Source organism: Actinia tenebrosa, unplaced genomic scaffold, assembly GCF_029948245.1.
Source record: "Actinia tenebrosa isolate PJP-AT-01 unplaced genomic scaffold, QUT_ActTen_1.0 utg344__unscaffolded, whole genome shotgun sequence".
Taxonomy (NCBI): Eukaryota; Metazoa; Cnidaria; class Anthozoa; order Actiniaria; family Actiniidae; genus Actinia; species Actinia tenebrosa.
Window position 1 is genome coordinate 1,012,860 of NW_028292606.1, and position 19,090 is coordinate 1,031,949.

Below are 19,090 nucleotides of genomic sequence, written 5' to 3' on the forward strand. Positions count from 1 at the left end.
ATTCAAGGGACGAAGATGATTTTGATTTTCAAGTTCCAATGCGCTTCGAACAAATAACCAGGGAAGCAGACGTTAAAACATTTACTGGTCTACCGTCTACCAAAGCATTCAAATGTATTTTTGAATATTTACTGCCTAGAGCGCAAAATATGCAGTACTGGCGCGGGCCAAAACAAACTGCGAAGGAAGCGCCGAAGAAAGCTCCTGGTCTAGTAACAAAAGGTCGCCCAGGCCCAGGACGCAAGCTAGACTTACAGCAAGAATTTCTGTTAACATTGATGAAACTTAAATTGGGCCTCATTAATGAAGACTTGGCATTTAGATTTATGGTTTCCTCAACTACAGTCAGCAGTGTTTTTATAACTTGGGTCAAACTGATGTCAAAAGAGCTGTCAGTCTTGATTATATGGCCAAGCAAACAACAAGTCAAGAACACACTGCCATCATGCTTCAAGAAACTTTATCCTAAAATGAGATGCATTATAGATTGTTTCGAGTGTTTTACAGAAACCCCTAGTGGTTTAAGCCTTGCTGCTGCACTGTGGAGTGAATACAAGCATCACTACACATGTAAAGTATTGGTAGCCATCACCCCTACAGGTGCTATTTCATATGTATCCCCAAGCTATGGAGGGAGGGCATCAGATGCTTTTATTGTCAGGGGTTGTGGCTTTTTGAACCTCATTGAGCCTTATGATGAAGTGATGGCCGACCGAGGTTTCAAAATCAAAGAAGACCTGATGATGTCCATGGCAACATTATGCATACCACCAAGTTGCGCTGCCTCTATGCAGATGCTACCATCTGATGTCAAGAAGACATCAAACATTGCCAATGTTAGAATTTATGTTGAGCAAGCTATTGGTCGAGTTAAACTATTCCGTATTTTGAAACATGAACTACCAATAACCTTACTACCTCTAGTAGATGATATTGTTAGAGTATGCTGTGCTTTGTGCAATTTACTTCCCGCGCTTTGTGAGTAACTAACATTCATTTGATAGAGTGATTTTCATTGAACTATGAAACGATTACTTTAAGGCTAATAGGTACTATAATAGACACTAGTAGAACCTAAGTCCATTGCATTCACTATAAGTAATTGTTTCAAAGTCTGATGAAAAGTACTCTAGTGTTGATTTTGAATATAGAGTAAATACACTGCACCCATGAAATTAGATGTAACTTCAATCAATTAGAAGACTTGATATGAATAACGTCCATTAATCATGGTTCATGTGTCTTTACTCTAGTAAATTAAGAAAGACAATATTGAATTCCATTGTGCTTTTAATGTCACAATACAAGTACCCATCATTCATTGTTACTGTTTGAAATGAGTGGACTAAGCAAAAAAGATTGCTCTATCACTGTATTGTATAATACCCCAAATGTGGTATAATTTAACTGTAACAAGAGTACAGAGAAAACTCCTCTCTAAATCTTACATAGTAGAACAAAACAAATTTAAGGGTCAATTCATACAAGCCCTAAGGAATTCGTATTCCCAACAATAGGAATAGAACAATAGAATATGTACAGATGTTTAAATTTCAAATTCACATTTGTATGTATTCAAATATTATTATCTATTTGTTATGTTATAGAAGCATTTCATGCAAGTACATCTGATCACTAAGGCAGACCAAAATTGATGAATTGGTTTGAAGTGATTACCACAATATACATGCAAAATAACTTGAAATGACAATTACAAAAATTATACAATAATATTATATAAATCATAGAAATGTTCCAGTTAATGGTAATGGATATTTACATATTTACAGCACAAAAGATTATCAATATTATTTATATTGAAAGATATGAAATAAATACACTTTCAGCATACATATCTGTGTTTTTGTCCTATTTCATGGGTTGCAGTGTTGGCATACTAAGTCTGCTGAGCTCGTAATGTTTTCATGATTACTGCACCATGCATGGACAGCTTTCTTACAAATTGTACAAATGTGTTCCCGACCCACAGGAACACTTTGTAGTAAACATACACTGCATAGATTTACAGTGTCAACAACATGCAAACCACTAGTTGATGGTATTCCAAATCCTGCCAAATCCTTTCAATGTCACAAGAATTGCTATCTGTAGGTACATTGTTGAAATCACTTTCACTGTCGGATGCACTGTCAATAACTGCAATATCAACCAGACAGCTATAGCAGACCCATGATTCCATTGAATCTGCAACTTCCTCTGAGAGACCAGCACAGGGAAGGTGCCACCAAGTATTACAGTGGTCACAACAAATGCTGTTTTCAACTTCTGCATTGTTGATCTCAGGAGGCTCTAGTATAATGCTGTCACACTTTGGACACTTGTATATATCTCTATACCCTAACAGGCAGGGCAAAACATACGTCTTGTAGAACAGAGTAATGTTATTTACTACAATGTTACAAAATTCTCTGTCCAACTCCACCCTCTCATACATTGGCTTATGTCCCTTAGTCCACACAATAAAAAAACCATGGTCAGTGCCAGTAACCCACATCTGTGCTTGCATCTGAGTATAATACTTGTGAGATCGCTTTAGTCTGGGTCTGCCCTCCATTTCTTCTAGAAAATCTACGCGTTTGTAGGTGGCCTCTAGATTGATGTCCTCATCTTTCACTGAGAATGGACATTTGACCTCAAGTATAGCTGGATTACAACAATCACAAATAAACATTCCATCTGGAGAGGCAGCAAGGAATGGATAATCAGGCTTTATAAATAAGCCACATTGTTTGAATCCATTCATTCCATTTGCATGTTGGGATGCAACATCAGACATAAACGCTTTAATAGCATCTTTCTCGTGGTCATTTCCCCATTTAATTTGGGGTAAATGTGAAATGTCATCACTCTTGTTCAAAATGTTGAACACTAGAGGAGTATATGTTCCTTTGTTCTTTCTATGTGATCGAAGAATAGTCTCCATTTTAGTATGGTGTTGATGGAAGGTTGAGGCAGTGATTCGCCCTTCTCTTTGTTTGAACCATTCTTGGTTGCAGCTTTGCCCTCTAGTCTCAACTTCAATCCTTTTCACTTGATCCCTTGACATTTGGCAATATACTACCAATATACTACCAAGTATTGGAAGTATACGTAATAAAGTAGCTGATTTACAGGCTTTACTGCTCACGGATTCCTTTGATATCATTGCCATGACCGAGACTTGGTTGGCTGTCAACTACCAGGATTTTGAGCTTCATCTTGCATCCTACAATATCTTCCGGAAGGATAGATGTAATAAACGAGGTGGAGGAGTGCTTATTGCTGTTCGAAATCACATCTCCTGTATTCATAGGAAAGACCTCGAAGTTGAAGCCGAGATGCTGGCACTTGAGATTCGACCAAACCCTACTATGTGTGTTCTCTTCTCTACTTTCTACAGACCACCTAATGCAGATGATTCTTTTCTTGTTCATTTTAAAGATTTTCTGGTCAAGTACTCAGAGACAGGGTTATCAAACCTAATTGTGACTGGAGATTTCAATTTTCCAAATATTAATTGGAATACTGGATGTCCCCTCATCTCTGACCCTGGAACAGAAGAGTTTTGTAATATCTTGGGTGATTTCTTCCTGCAACAAAAGACCTTGCATTCAACTCGTGTTTCCAGATATTCAGCTGATACTGGGAACATTTTGGACTTAGTTCTTACAAACAATGAATTTCTTGTTGAAGATGTTGTGGTTCGTCCAAATGCCTTTGATTCTGACCATTACTCAGTTACCTTTAAGATACGCTCAAAGATGAGAAGGCCTAATAATGTCCAACGAAAGGTCTACTGTTACAAAAATGCTGACCTTAAAGGTCCAAAAGAGACACTACATGCTTTGCCCTGGGATCTGGTTATTTCTGATGCTTCCATTGACTCTTGTTTGGAGAAATTTCAAGACATCTTATTTTCTGCTATTGATTATCACATTTCTCAAGTTACAATTAAACGACGATCAAGACCTCCATGGATTAACAATGAAATCATGAAACTAATTAGAAAAAAAAAGAAACTCTGGAAACGTTTGAAGACAAGTGAATCACAGGAACTATACTTAAAATTCAAGGAACTCAGAAAGAAAACTAAGAAACTCATCAACTCAAGTTATCAACAGTATTTAAAGTCTCTGTCTGGAAAACTTCGGGAAAACCCTAAGCACTTCTGGTCCTTCTACTCCATGAAATCCAAAACTAAGAGGATCCCCGAAACTGTAATTTACGACAATGTACATTCTAGAGATATGACATCTAAGGTGGAGCTGTTCAATAACTTTTTTCAATCAATTTATTCATCATCTTCTTCAGCTTTTAATCGGACTGATCCTGATGTAATCAATCCTAATTTATTATCTGACTGTTATACTACAGCACAAGAGGTGGAAGGAATTTTAAGTAACATTAATATCAACAAAGCTTCAGGAGCGGATAACATGCCTGCCCGAATCCTTCGATCCTGTGCAACTGAACTATCTGTACCACTGGCTCTTTTGTTTAACTTATCCTTAAGCTCTGGGGTCATGCCTACTTTATGGAAGTCTGCGAATATCACTCCGATACATAAAGGTGATGAAAGGGAACTTGTAGAGAATTATAGATCTATTTCTCTGCTATCTATTTCTGCAAAGTGTTTGGAGAGACTGATGCATTCTGTTATTTATGATCATGTTTCACCTTTCTTATCTGATTGGCAGCATGGGTTTGTCAAAAGAAGATCTTGCGAGACACAGTTAGTTTTGACCCATCATCAGTGGGCGAGGGCTTTGGATGAGGGACGTCAAGTTGATGTGGCCTTTTTGGACTTTTCCAAGGCCTTTGACAAAGTGAGTCATTCAGTTCTTTTACAGAAGCTCTGCAGTTTTGGAATCTCTGGATCCCTTCTTCGATGGTGTGAAAGTTATTTGACGCACAGAAGACAAAGAGTGGTACTAGATGGGGTTTCATCGTCTTGGTGTGAGGTTACATCTGGTGTTCCTCAAGGATCCTTGTTGGGTCCTCTATTTTTCATTATCTTTATAAGCGATCTACCCAAAGCTGTTCTGCCTGGTAATATCATTGCACTTTATGCTGATGACTGTAAGACCTCAAGGATTATTGACTCTGTTGAAGATCTAAATCTGTTTCAACGGGACTTGGATAATCTCAATCAATGGAGTATTCAGAATGCCATGAAGTTTAATGTGAAGAAATGCAAAATCATGAAAATAACAAAGAAGAAGCAACCTTTTATCTCTGACTTCTCTCTGGATAACACTACGTTGGACGAAGTTACAGAATTCAAAGATCTGGGCATAACTACCGATAAGCATTTAAGCTGGAATTCTCATACTGATAAGGTTGTGGCAAGGGCAAGCAAGATGCTGGGACTGATAAAAAGAACTTGTAGAGGTCTTGATGATCCAAAGACATTGAGGACTCTATATTATTCCTTAGTACGATCAAATTTGGAGTACTGCTCAGTGGTGTGGTCCCCCCATACCAAGAGGAATATTGATAAGATAGAAAGAGTACAGAGAAGGGCAACAAAATTTATCTTAAAGACTGAGGACGATTATGACACTCGTTTGATGAAGTTAAATATGATGTCACTAGAAAGTAGGAGAGTGTTAGCAGATGTTACATTTTTATTTAAGGCTCTTAATGGTATAACTAATATTAACATTAATCCTTATATAGATGTTTATACTACTCACCATAATTCATATTCTCTTAGGCATTTTGATAGTTTATCTTTAAAAAAGAAACCTGCTAGAACAAATGTGCTCAAATATAGTTTTTTCAATAGAATAGTTGATTCTTGGAATCAGTTGCCTAAGGACATTAGGAGTGAAACTAAAGTTCAGTCTTTTAAGTCAAAAGTGAAGGATTTTTTATTGAAGCAATCAAATAAGGGGTTGGGAAATTAGATTGAATTATTTAATATTTCACTAGGTTAAGACAAATTTTAAATTTTATATATTCATTATTGATATTTTTTCTTTGCTAGGGGAGGGAGGATTAAATTGAATTATTTAATATATCACTAGGTTAAGACAAATTTCAAATTTTATTTATTTATTACTAATATTTTTCTTTGCTGGATTTGATAAATCGGTATAACAAGTTAGATTTATAGTAATATATTTTTCTAGATTTTAACATATTTTTATAGATTTTATTTTTATTTCTATTTTATATCTTGCCTGGTGATCTGTTTCCATATGGGGTCTAGGACTCCTTTACGGATTATCCATATGGCTCTTTCTTCTCTCTATGTTCTCTTTTATTGCCATTAAATTGATTAAATAAATAGAATATAGATAAAAAATATTGCTCTGGGATCCTCACGAATACCCTACATTTCATATTCTGGCTGCGTTACCAGCGTGGTTGGTCCTTGTAGTGTAGTGGTTAACACATCGGACTAGAATACCGAAGACGTGGGTTCGAATCCTGCCAAAGGCATTTGATATTTTTCTCTTATTCTCTCTATTTCTTTTGTAGTGCCGTTATCCAAGAATCTGGATAATGAGATGCATAATTTCAGGTTTCATACTGGTTTAAACTGGTTTTGATGCGCGAGTCTGTATTAAATAATATGGCCGATGACCAAAATCGAGCCCGTTTCGTAATTTCGAAAGCGATCTATATCACGTTTTATCAAAACAAAAATCAATTTCAACCAATTACTCATCAAAGGAAATCGCTAGAAAGTTTTATGGATGCCAAAGACCCGTTTGTTTCGCTGCCGACAGGTCATGCAAAGTCACTTATTTTCCAGCTTGTAACTCCGATGATCAAACATCTTCAAGAAATCGATCCAAACACTAGTCGATACCCTTAAAATCCTCTTTTGGTGGCAATAACTCCGCTCCAGGCACTGATGAGCGACCAAATTTCCGCTTGTGAAAAAATAGTGCTTCAAACTGCTAAGCTTGATGAAATTGAAGCAGTGAAAGAAGAACACGAGATCATCTTTCACTGAGGTCATGACTCTAAAAACATGTTTTAAACGGTACTCGTGTTCGGACAGGAACCGGAAACCATTTATAAAACGAGTGAGCTTGTGAACGAGTTAGTTTCTTAGCAACCGCTGCGCATGCTCAAATAAAATTGTACACGATTTCTGCAGAGTCTCCTTTCCTTCTCTCGCCCGTAGAGGAGTTAAAAGGAGACTCTGCTCGCAGGGTAACGGAGCTATGGCGCTACATTATAACCGTTAATTACAAATAACTATCGAGCTACAGCTTGCAGTGCTTAGCATCACCTAAGCTGCTAGATAAAGAGCTTGACTGCTAAACGCTTTGTTTTGCATTTCATTTTGACTATTTTAGGAGAATATTAATGGTTAATATTATGATAACGGCCAACAGATTCCATCATTTTTTTATGCTTGCTAATCAGTCGCTTGAATCATGAGTTTAATTTATACGAGACTAATGATGCGGAAGTGTTCATTTAGTAAAACTGTTATTAATGTGGATTTAGTTAATGACAATTTCTTGATCACAGGCTAGTCAGTTAACTTAGTATTCGTTGTATAATGGTAACTGCACATGTAGTACAGTTTCACTCCCTCTTTACACGGTGTTTAAGTTCCCTTATTCATTTGTGATAATGAGTACACTTCGTACAAACAACAGCTTCTTGTTGACTTTGTTTTACGCATGATTCAATTACAGGTCAACACCAATGGAGTCATATCATTTTTGGATTCAGTATCCCAGTACACTCCCGATCCCTTTCCTCTTGGAGATAATCGACGTCTTCTTACGCCGTTTTGGGCAGATGTTGATACCAGAAATGGTGGTGAAGTGTGGTTCAGAGAAACAACTGATTACGGTTTGTTATATCGCGCCTCTATCGACATCAGACGTGCATTTATCAACTTCAAAAGATTTACTCCAACCTGGCTTTATGTTGCTACATGGGACAAAGTTGCTTTCTATGGCGCTGATGAAAGTTATAAACAGAAAGTACGTACAGTGAAATGCAATATACTCTTTCTAAATGTCACCGAACAATAATAGGGACTGCTATGCCAAGTAATGTGCATTTGATGTAGACACCATTCATGCATTGACCTCCATGCTACAAAAACTGACCTTATGAATTTATCGAGGCTAAAAAGAACTCCGGTAGATTCAGTATTTAACGCAGAAAAAGGAACTCCAAATTCAAAAGTTTTGAACATCTTTTTATTTTTTATCTTGGATTCGTGCTAACGTTGAATAAACTTTGACCCTTTTGTACTTATATACAAGTATATCAAAAACCATGGGACGTAAGACCTGATATTTTTTCGAGTTGCCCATCACGAGGTCTTTTTGGAAAAAAAAAAAAAAAAAATATATATATATATATATATATATATATATATATATAATAAAGGTCATCGTTTATGTATATGGCTGTATATATATTTAGTATTTTTACAAAAGGGAATTTAACATATCCGGCGCGCTCATTGGCCACAATTTACGTCTTATCCTGCTATATTCACCTACAGGTGAACATAGCGTGCACACGCACGCTCGTTTATCGATTTGTACCACTTGCAGAGATGAATAAAATTGAAAAAAAGTTCTTTTCCTATTAATTATTGAATTCACTTGTGTTAAAAATACTAAAACAATCTTTCTCCTCAGGCTCAGTGAATATTTCCCGATATTCACCTCGCCTTCGGCGACGAATAATTGTTAAATATTTGGATGACTTTTGGTTGAAAGTCGCTGTATTTAAAGAATTGATTATTAATCTTAAGTTTGACAATTGTTGTTGTTGTTGTTGTCTGCACAGAGAAACACTTTTCAAGCTGTTCTCGTCACCAATGGTCGTCATTCGTTTGTCATTTACAACTACGCTAGAATAGAGTGGTTATCAGGAACAGTATCAGATGGAGTACCAGCACAGGTATGGGCTTATCGTTTTATAACCTAAACACTAATAAGATTTCGTCCCCTAAAATCTCCCAAAAATGCACTGCAATGCAAATTCGTCCCAGTTTTTTCCTCAACCTCGGAAGTTAATGAAATGTATGTGCTGCAATCCACGTTTGTGGAGTATTCCAGAATTTGACAGCTAGAGGTACTTTACCAAACCCTTCGTACAAAAACTTTTCAATATCTGATAGTCAAACAAGATAGATAAACACACAAGAAAACGATAAAAATGATTAAGGTCTAACCTCCATTACAGTGAAGACACTCGAACCATGAACACTTCAAGGTTTTTTTGACGTTTTTCATAATTATCCAATCAAAAAATAGAAACGAAGGAATCAAAAAAATCGCCATCCAATCACAACAAACGGCGCCATTCAATCACAACAAAGTGCAAACTTTCAATAATTTACAGAAGTAAAACAAAAATTTCTTAGCTGTTATGAGATATCGTAAATTTTCAAAAACTTTAACGGCAAATCACAACCAAGAGACTGATTGGATTATTCGAGTAATGTTCAAAAAACCTTGATTTGTTCATGGTTCGAGTGTTCGATTATTCATTTTCATTTTTCATTTCCAGTTTCATTAAACAATATACTTTCAGTATAAGTCGCAGAATTACATTTTTTACAAGCAAAATGTTTCAGGAAGAGTTGTGGCACGGCACAAGGATTATTGAGTGATAAAACATTATTTTTTGTGGTGTGGTTTTAATGCTGGAGATGGTCTAATCGCTGAAAAATGTGTAATAATGAATTATTATAATGACAAAGGCATAACATTTTGCAAAAGAGTCATAGCACGACACTGAGAAGAAGTCTTGACATTATCTTTCTTTTAAAGTGTGGTTTCAATGCTGGAGATAATAAAACATACTTCACGATCAAAGGATCAAGAACAAAAGAAGTGCTGAATCTAATAAGAACAACTAATGTGAACAGACCTGGTGTTTGGATGTTCCAGGTTGATAACGCTGAGATTCAATCTCAAGGCTGCAACACAAAAGGTAACGTCTATCTCGGGAAGCAACTATTTTTAACTGCAGGTTTCCATAACAACGGTAGTGTTAGTAAGATTTTTTTAGCTCTGAAATAATTAAAATTTATCAACTTCATCGGCTTTATTTATTGCGGGACGTTTCGAGGATCCGTCATTTTTGTCGCGGGTTGGAAATTGAGAATTTAATTTATCAAATTTATCGCTTTAAATGTTTTCCCCCTCCTTTTGTTTGTGCTTTTATGCACTTTACGATAATGTTTGCCTTTAAAAAAAAAGCTTCGTTTTTACGAACCTCAATCACTTTGGCATACGCTAATCTCATATGTCATAAACTGACTGATTATGAATAAGAAATGAGGAAATAGAATTTCCAATCAGTCACCCAAGAGAAGTCTAAAAATCGGATACAGTTAAAATCGTCTGCATCATAAAATTTAAGTGTTAGACATTTGATAAGCAATATACAATATTCACGTTTAATATGTACGGGCTTTACAACGGCTCCACATTATAACTGATGTCCGTACAAATCGGCCGCTCATATTTTAAATATTACTAAGTATATTGATGGTTTTCAATCATTCCCAAGAGAATTAAATAACAAAAGACGCGGCGGCCATGTTGGAGGACATAACAAAATAATTCATTGACAATTCTTTTGTTAAGTTCCTCCAACATGGCCGCCGTGAAAACCATCAATATGCGGCCTATATTTTGCTTTGCCTAACTTAATTTGTTTTTCAGGAAGGCTTACTATATCTCCAAGACAAACATTGATGCTAGGAGGCGAACATATTTACATTGCCGGCCCCTGTTTTGACGAATTAAAAAAAAGAAAAATCGTTTGTAATTTTGGTGATAAACAGAAAGTCACGGGATCTAAAATAGACGAGGTTAAAGCCAAGTGTGTTGCACCAATGTTCAGTGAGACAGGGCGTATACAACTGAAGGTTTCAATTGATGATGGGAACACTTATCCATTCCAGGGGTTTATTCACTATGGTGAGTTTTAATACACTTGATTTTGTTGAGGTTTTTAACTATGATGTCACGCCATTAAAAAATGCAAAACACAAATCGGGCACGTTCCTCTACGAAACGAGCCCGATTTGTGTTTAAGAAACCGGATATTAATATAATTAGAATAATATTATTTTCGAATTCTTTATCATATGACCTTTAAAACGACACAGGGAGATTGTCACATGTTAAGAGCTCCATATCCGTTTTTATTCAGGAGTTTCCCACCTTATCGCGAACGAGTGAGTCTGCGAGAAAGTGAGTGATACGATATGGAAAACGAGTGAATAAAAAGGATATCAGGCTCTTAAAATGTAATAATTTGTTTACTAGTTTATTGCATATTTAAGGTCGATAAAATGACAAAATTTGCAGTTTACCGTTAAGTGGCATCGTATCACTTGACTGATATGGTTTTATTCACGGCTTTATCTCACGGATATCCACCCTAAATGCGTAATAGATAGTTTTATAGGGTTTTGTTGAACGTGTTGCTCAGACACGTCTTCCGTAACCTTAATTAAAATATTTTGTAAAAACTTTTACGTTTTTTTTTTTTTGTTTTTCTTTTTTTTTTTTTTTTTTTTTTTTTTTTTTTTTTTTGTTTTTTTTTTTGTTTTGTTTTTTTTTTTGCTTGTTTGTTTGTTTGTACTACAGTCACAGTCATAAGAAAAGCGCCTCTCGTACTTCGTTCACCCGACATTGAATGGATGGAAGGAAAACAGGTTGGAATCAAATGGGACGCAAATAAACTGGGAAAGAAGTCCCAAGATGTCAATATTGAAATGGCAAACTACAAAATAAAAAGCGGTGAAATACAACTAGATGGGTTTGTGTCCATATCTACTCAGGAAAACAATGGCACGGGTATTATCACTTTACCTACTGAAGGAGCCGATGACATGTACGTATATCCAAAGTCTACTTCTTAACAGCCACAGGAAACCCAAATTAGCCTTTCCGTTATAAGAGAGAGGGGGACAGGACGTAGATCGAAGGAAGCGCGGGTGGTTTGGGCTGTTAATGCGTCCCCTATAATAACCTATTATGCGCTTTTTACCGCAGCACCTACTTATCTTTTCTATATTCCAGCGTCAAAGGCAACAGTGCTAGATCAGTGTCGTTAGTCCGTGTATCAAGGAATGCAGCAAAACAACCCCTTGACGATAAATCATCTAATGATTGGATATGGAGTGATGTGTTTTCAGTCATGAACTCATCCAAAGCATGGGATCGGTGCAAGTACTGGCAACAAAACGAACCTGATCCAAATACATTTAGAAGTAGGTATAGGTTTAATCTGTAATCGAGGTTTTGCACCATCGCGTGTAGGCACCCATGTTATACGGCAAAAACATTGCAATCCTTCCCTATGAGAAAAGATCCAATTCCCTAGAGTAAACTGAATTTCTTGTTCTTCTATCTAACATGGCCGCAGGCACGTGAGGATGCAAAACCTGTGTAGACACCACTAAAATACACCTAAACTTCGTGTGAAATGGCAAACTTTACTTCATGTTTGACGTACATAAAACGTATCTAGCATGACTAAATCTCCCAGTAACCCCTTGCGGGGAAGGGGGATCTAAACAGAAAGCCCAAAGTCCACTACACCTGTATTAGCCATTCAGCAGTCGATCAAAAGCGGGGTCGGCGTTGCAGTGCATCGTGGGACTATTTTAGGGAATATTTTAAAGATGAATTCTTTTCCTCCCCTAAAACAACAGTCCCATAATGCACTGCAGTGCCAACTCGAGCGCAGAATGGATGATTGCTGGGTTTTAATCAGCTAATAAAAATCTTTAAATCTCATTATCTGCTTTGAATGGTGTTCAAACACTGACCACCATGTGCTATTAGTTCGAAAGAAATATGTTTAAAAATGCGATTTACATGATGAACATTTCGCATGAGACTTGAAACGACGTCAAGTAAATCCCACCAATACGAATGAATGGTTCAATCAGTGTATGATAAACAATTGAATTGACTAACATCCCTTACTATACATTTTACAGAGGACAACACTTTACTGCATTGCCCACAGTCCTTTTTGCAAGCTAGGGTTGACCGAGGAAATTACATAACAGATGAATTTTGTAATAAAAAGAATCAAGATAGATGCCAAAAGTACCACCCAAAAGCTACTCAGTGCTTTCGAACTATCACGCCCAGGTAAGCTTTTAGTGAGAATAATTAAACGAATACACTCGATTGAATAATCGTTGTCGGGTTCAGAAACATAGAAGCTGAGACAGAAATGGCACCTGGGAAATGACATAAATATATTATAATTTATTCATTTGCGCCATCCATGCAGTCGGTTTAGAATGCGAAACGCGTATTCAGAAGACCTGCGTTTAAGAGCCGTTCGGGCTTCGCCTTTTTATAGGTTGCAGCGTAGACGAAACCGCTTAATTACTCCCCATTTGCCATTTCGGTCTCAGCTTCTATGTTCTATGTTTCTGAACCCGACAACGATTCTTCAATTGAGTGTATCCAAAAATACTTAGAGTAGAATATTGATAGTGAGACAGTTGGCTAGTGCGCGACCTTCGGAGCTAGAGGTCCACGGCGTTCGATTCTCCGGACCTCCACGTCTGTTTCTACTAGTCCGAGGGGCTAAAGTGCGCACCTTAGAGCGCTTTGTACATGAGGCACTAGCTCGGGAGAATTGGGCAATCAAAGGCGGGTGATTTTCGATGTGATACAATACGCCAGCCCATGTCGTAAACTACTTGTGAAAATAATTGAGAAATATATAACAGTTTCCGTTTTAGATACTCTGAACTAAACGCTTGGATGCTGAGAGCACAGGAGAGCACGAGAGAAGCCTAGGAAACCACTCCATGGAGGGTTTGCAGCTTCTATAGAGTTCTCGGCATTCCAAGTTTTAGATCAGACTATCTAAAATTGAAAACTGATTTATATCTCCTTTTTAAAATAACAAGTTAACGTAAAGTACTGTCTGATTTTTCTTATGAAAGTTAAAATTCAAAGCGCTGGAAAAAATGACGTGAGCGTTTTATATACTCTCCTCTAAAATGGTACTTCAACCAATCATATTTCAAGATGGCCGCCGTATCAGGAAAAAGGTCAGAGGTTTTGCACCATCACGTGACGGCAGCCATGTTAGATGGCAGGAACAATACAATCGTTTTACATAAGAAAGAATTCAATTCCCAAGAGCAAAGGGATTTTATTTTTCTGCCATCTAACCACAGGCAGCCCAAGCCGTATTATGGGCGCCGGCACGTGATAGTGTAAAACCTCTATTGTATAGACCTTATCCGTGGTGTGACAATGTTTTCCCAATTGAACCGGACAAACCTCTGGGGGAATGAAGAGCTATTGTTTTGCAACTCGTCGGGATATCATCGTTATTCCTTTCGTATCCTTTGGGATATTCATAAATTTTTCGAAGAGTAAAAGCAAAAGAAAATGAATCCCCTGGAGGTTTGTCACGCTGAATTGGGAAAACATTATCACACCACGAATAAGGTCTATTGTCTTAAATACTTATTAATGTTGAGAAATGTTTTATCTTATGTTTTTCCAGTTCAAAGGGCGCAGGTCAGCAATGCTGTTACAATGATAAGGGAAACTTACTCAACAGCAACCCAGGAGCTGGTCACTTAAACCGTGCACACATTGACACAGGAATCCCATACATTACCCATTACTTTCACGATATCCTGCCGTTCCACGAATGCTGCTTGTTATCACCAAATTGTCAAAAATATTTTGAAAAACGACCCAATGACGATGGCTCCGATTATGATCCTCCGGCAGCAGGTAAATAAAGCTGTTTTAAGGTACGCTAAAATATTTTTATAAAATAACTGCTATAAATATCGCATTCTTATTGGTTAGGAGCGCGTGCTTTATGCGAGCACACAGCACGCACGCGCCCTTGTATTTTATAAAAGAAATAAAAAACTTGCTCAATGGGGCATTGGGAGAACACTCGAGAAGTGTCGAGATGCACTCCGCTACGCGTCGTGCTTCTCCTAACACTTCTCTCGTATTCTGCCAATCCCCGCGTGCTTTATAACAGCACACAGCACGCGCGCGCGTTTTCTATTTCTTTAATATGGCATGGCGTCATTTTCGCTTGCTGAAATTGTCTTGTTAATTTTAGCATAAAATGTTAACTGACTGATAAAGCGTACCTCAAAAAGCCCCATAATGAAAAGATTTTGTGGGGGAGGGATAATCAGAATGGAAAACAATTCAAGGGCCATTTTTCTATGCAACAGATTTCTTGTATTAGTTATATGGATTAGCATGAGACTCCTAGAGCGTTTACCATTTTTCTGAAAAATCCGGTATTTTCCGTTGGTCAACATAAATGAACGATTCATTTCACACTTTTGGGAGAAAATTGGCATTGGCAGTTCTATTGTGCACTCAATGGAATTTCCAATATAACGTGTTTACAGCTATTTCAAAGGTTAAAGGAGCAAATGGTGAACGGTGATTGGCGATTGCATAACCAAAAGCCACTGTGGGGGAATAGGACGTTTGCACGATGGCGTCATTGACCTCTACTACCAGACTCCCTTGCACACTTTCTTTTGTTCAGTTAATCAGCACCAATTGTCTTACTATTCTCATGAGGGAATACAAATTTAAACAAGAAAGAAAATCCGCAAAGCATATTGGTAGTGGGAGTCAAATGACGCCATCATGCAAACGTCCTATTAGAATGTCTTTATATTCATTTCTTAAATACCTAAACAATCGCCTTTCGCCCCTTCATCCTTTTCCGATATAGCGATATCCAGCTGATCTGAAATAGTGACGTAGAAAAGATGTCCCTGCTAAACTGACGTGTCATGAAGCTTGCTAAAATTGACCAATGAAAAATTTAAAAAATATGCCCGTTATTGCAATAAAAATATATAACGTATTGATTATTGCGTCGCTGTTTATCAAACGCTAATTAGTAACCTTATTTTTTTCATTTGGTGCCCTGGAAATCAATAATTTTAAGAGGTCAAGTGACACCTTAGTTTTACAGATTTTCTGGATTCTGATTGGCTAATATATTTCTCAGATCAGCTTTACTGTATGGCATTAGAATTGGATTAATATACATCGTTTTTCTTATTAACAGCTTCAGGAGTGGGTGATCCTCACATGGTAACATTAGACGGTGTTGAATACACTTTCAATGGATATGGTGAATACACGCTGCTAAAAGTCTATACCATTGGATTCCACTTACAAGGTAGAATGGAACCACTTCCTGCAAGGGATGGAAGACAGATCAAAGCTACTGTCTACACAGCCTTTGCAATGAAAGAAAACGGATCAGATACAATAGAGGTACTCTAACATCTCCATCAAGCCTGGTTCACGCTAACGTCGGAATCGGAATCGAAAGCAACATACGGAGAATTACATTTATCGCCTAGGTGTGAAAAAAGACAAGCACTGTTAATGATCAGTACACTACTGTGTCTGTGTATGTTCCTTCTGACTCCGAATACGACGCTAGTGTGATCCAGGCTTTATGGCACAAAAACGTATGGTTCACACATGCAAAGCAAGCGCAAGCAGTGTTCACACATGAAACGCAAGCAAATTAAGATTTGCAAGCGCAATAGTACCAACGTGTTCGCATCAAAAACATTTTTGGTCTTGCGTTTACGTTTGCGTTACTATAATTCACACATAGAATTGCTTGTGTGTGTGTTACTGTAGTTAACAGTTACTTTTGCATGCGTTTGCGTTTTCCCCGGTTCACACATTAAAACGCAAACGCAAATTTAAAAGCAATTACAATATTGTAAAGATTACATTCCATGCGTTTGCATTGCTGTAGTTCACACGTTATTTTGCTTGCCCTTGCTTCGACTTTGCCTTTTCGTTCGCATTTGTACTTGCGTTCGAGTTTGCGTTTGCGTTGTGCACCAGGCTTAATGGGGTTTTTTTTCTTTATTATAATGTTGCGTGTCATCTTTAGATTCGCCTCAATGGCCGAGGGTTTCTGGACGTGGTTGTGAATGGACAGCTAGAGAATTTCGATGACGAACAAACAGTCGATTTTAAGAACGTTATGATAATAAAGGAAGGAAATAACACGAAGTATTCCGCTATCTTCCATTCTGGAGTAGCTGTTATTGCTGAAGGATTCACCACTCTTATGCAGTTCACTGTTATGATGCCAAAGCATTTTAAACGTAAGTTAATATTTTAAACGTAAGTTGTGGGTAGCATGGGTGGCGTTCGCGGCTAAACGGGTCCAACGGGTCGGGTAGCTTGTTTTCGAGCCCTGCGGTCGCCACATGTGAATTGAGTTTGTTTGATGTGTCTTCTCTCCTATGCTACGAGGGTTTTCTCCGGGTTCTCCGGTTTCCTCCCTCCGTAAAAATCAACATGTGAATTGAGTGCTGCGTGCATAGAATATTAAATGTAGTGGTAGTGCGTGTGAGCGAAAAGTGTCCCCAATTAGTGCGAAAGCGCTATAACGACTAGACACTTAAATAAGGTGATTTATTTTTTAACTGATCATTGTTCTGCAGCAATGCAATGCAAAGGTCTTGTATTTATCCAATGAATAAATCAAATGTAGAAATAGTCTCTATTTAGTGTCTATTCCTCGTTTTCGCATAACATCATATCCGCCATGTTCTTTATTACTAAGAACCCCGAGTTCCAACCAATAGTACACGAGATGCCAATTTCTACTTACAGGTTATACGAGTGGTTTACTGGGATACTGGGATGACAACAAGAATCAAGAATTCCTTCTTCCAAATGGCTCGTTCTTAAACACATCATCGAATTCCAAGTCTTTACATTACGACTTTGGTCTTAAATGTAAGTATGAAGTGCCTATGACACCTAAATCAATATTTTCAGCATTGATTCTACATGAAGTGAATAGATAAATGGTAAAAAAAAATTATGAGATTGGAGTGATGCATCTTGGGGCTATCAAGGTTTATACTTCTAATATGTAAATGATTGGATGTCATAGGAGGCATTTTAGTTTATTTGTCATCATTTGTAAATTGAAACACTGATTATTATGAAAAAAACAAATTTGCAATAACCTATCAATAAACGACGAGTAAAACAATGATGTCTTATACAGGATATTGTACTGCCCAGAAAAGTTTTGTATATTCAATAAAGCCTCCTTTGACGTCACACTCATTAGCTTGTTGGAAGTGTAAACTTTGATATCTCCAAGATGCATCACTCAAATCATATGAAAATATTTTACCATTCAACTATTCACTTCATGAAGAATCAACGCTGAAAATATTGATTTAGTCTAGTGATCGTAGGAACTACAAGTAACGGCAAAGGCACTGGTAAATGGTCTCAATATTTCACCCCAGATGTAAGCCAACATTTGTTGTGTAGAATGTTGGGGGAACAATTTATCATGGTCTGAAAACAATGGTGTATTGGCTAAATGTTGGTCAAATTGTGGCTAAATGTTGGGACAAATGTTGGGTTTAATTAATGTTGAGACCGTTTCTCAGGGCGTTTTATGATAAAATACTGAAAATAAATAAAATAGGCCTACATTTGTTCTGTGGCCTCTTCTAATCTTAGCAGCCCTCGTAATCTTTTGTCATCCAATTGCTTCCTGTGTGGCCGTTCGCCCACATAAACATATTCGTCCATGTCACGGTACTTTTTTGCTGTTTTGTGCAAAATTCCTTCTCACTGGCATAACATTTCTGCACTTACTTATGAAAATCTCCTTAAATTCCGTAAATTTTCAGGTCTTGAAGGCGTTACCCAGATATTTGTGGATTTGCGTCGGTGTTTTTGTTATATTTGTATATCGTTGTCACATTTGTAACGGTCTTTTCAGATTCTTGTAGCGTTTTAAGATTTGTATGGCGTTTTGAGATGCGTATGGCATTTTCACAAGAGAAAATGAAAATGAAAATGAAAGCATGAGCAATCAGCTTAGAGCGCGAGCAGTATGCATTCTAAAAATAGCATCAAAGAGTGCTCATGATTGGGCGCGCGGATTCCTTCTCTTAGTTAATTTTTTTCTTGGTTTTCAGATTCGTAATGCAGAGTCAGACTTGTGATTTGTATGGCATCGTCAGTTTTTTTGTCGGCGTTGTCATATTTTTTTACCGCGGTCAGATTTTTCTCGTCGTCAGATA

General features: G+C 37.3%; 3 protein-coding genes across 3 annotated transcripts in view; 2 read left to right on the forward strand and 1 right to left on the reverse strand.

Annotated features, from left to right (window-relative positions):
• Positions 1 to 19,090, forward strand: part of LOC116290174 (sushi domain-containing protein 2) — a 35,205-nt gene that overhangs the window by 10,126 nt on the left and 5,989 nt on the right. Inside the window, exons 2-12 of the mRNA XM_089025439.1 lie at positions 7,665 to 7,958; positions 8,782 to 8,895; positions 9,771 to 9,933; positions 10,671 to 10,928; positions 11,604 to 11,850; positions 12,039 to 12,229; positions 12,965 to 13,121; positions 14,506 to 14,741; positions 16,066 to 16,277; positions 16,918 to 17,134; positions 17,649 to 17,774. Coding sequence (XP_088881565.1) covers positions 7,665 to 7,958; positions 8,782 to 8,895; positions 9,771 to 9,933; positions 10,671 to 10,928; positions 11,604 to 11,850; positions 12,039 to 12,229; positions 12,965 to 13,121; positions 14,506 to 14,741; positions 16,066 to 16,277; positions 16,918 to 17,134; positions 17,649 to 17,774 — 2,215 coding nt within the window. The remainder of the gene's footprint in view (positions 1 to 7,664; positions 7,959 to 8,781; positions 8,896 to 9,770; positions 9,934 to 10,670; positions 10,929 to 11,603; positions 11,851 to 12,038; positions 12,230 to 12,964; positions 13,122 to 14,505; positions 14,742 to 16,065; positions 16,278 to 16,917; positions 17,135 to 17,648; positions 17,775 to 19,090) is intronic.
• LOC148904306 (uncharacterized) lies at positions 1,875 to 3,172 on the reverse strand. Its single transcript, XM_089025500.1, has 2 exons — positions 2,117 to 3,172; positions 1,875 to 2,081 (listed from the first exon to the last, which is right to left on the reverse strand). The coding sequence occupies exons 1-2, from the start codon at positions 3,170 to 3,172 to the stop codon at positions 1,875 to 1,877; spliced, it is 1,263 nt and encodes a 420-aa protein (XP_088881626.1).
• On the forward strand, positions 5,036 to 5,925 carry LOC148904307 (uncharacterized). The gene has a single exon (XM_089025473.1). The coding sequence runs from the start codon at positions 5,172 to 5,174 to the stop codon at positions 5,907 to 5,909; it is 738 nt and encodes a 245-aa protein (XP_088881599.1). The 5' UTR covers positions 5,036 to 5,171; the 3' UTR covers positions 5,910 to 5,925.

Excerpts from the sequence above, each read along its gene's own strand:
- LOC148904306 (XM_089025500.1), bottom strand. The coding sequence starts at position 3,172 with ATGGCAATGATATCAAAGGAATCCGTGAGCAGTAAAGCCTGTAAATCA. Across the intron at positions 2,082-2,116 it reads GTGAAAGTGATTTCAACAAT|GATTTGGCAGGATTTGGAAT; the intron begins GTACCTACAGAT and ends TGACATTGAAAG.
- LOC148904307 (XM_089025473.1), top strand. The coding sequence starts at position 5,172 with ATGAAGTTTAATGTGAAGAAATGCAAAATCATGAAAATAACAAAGAAG.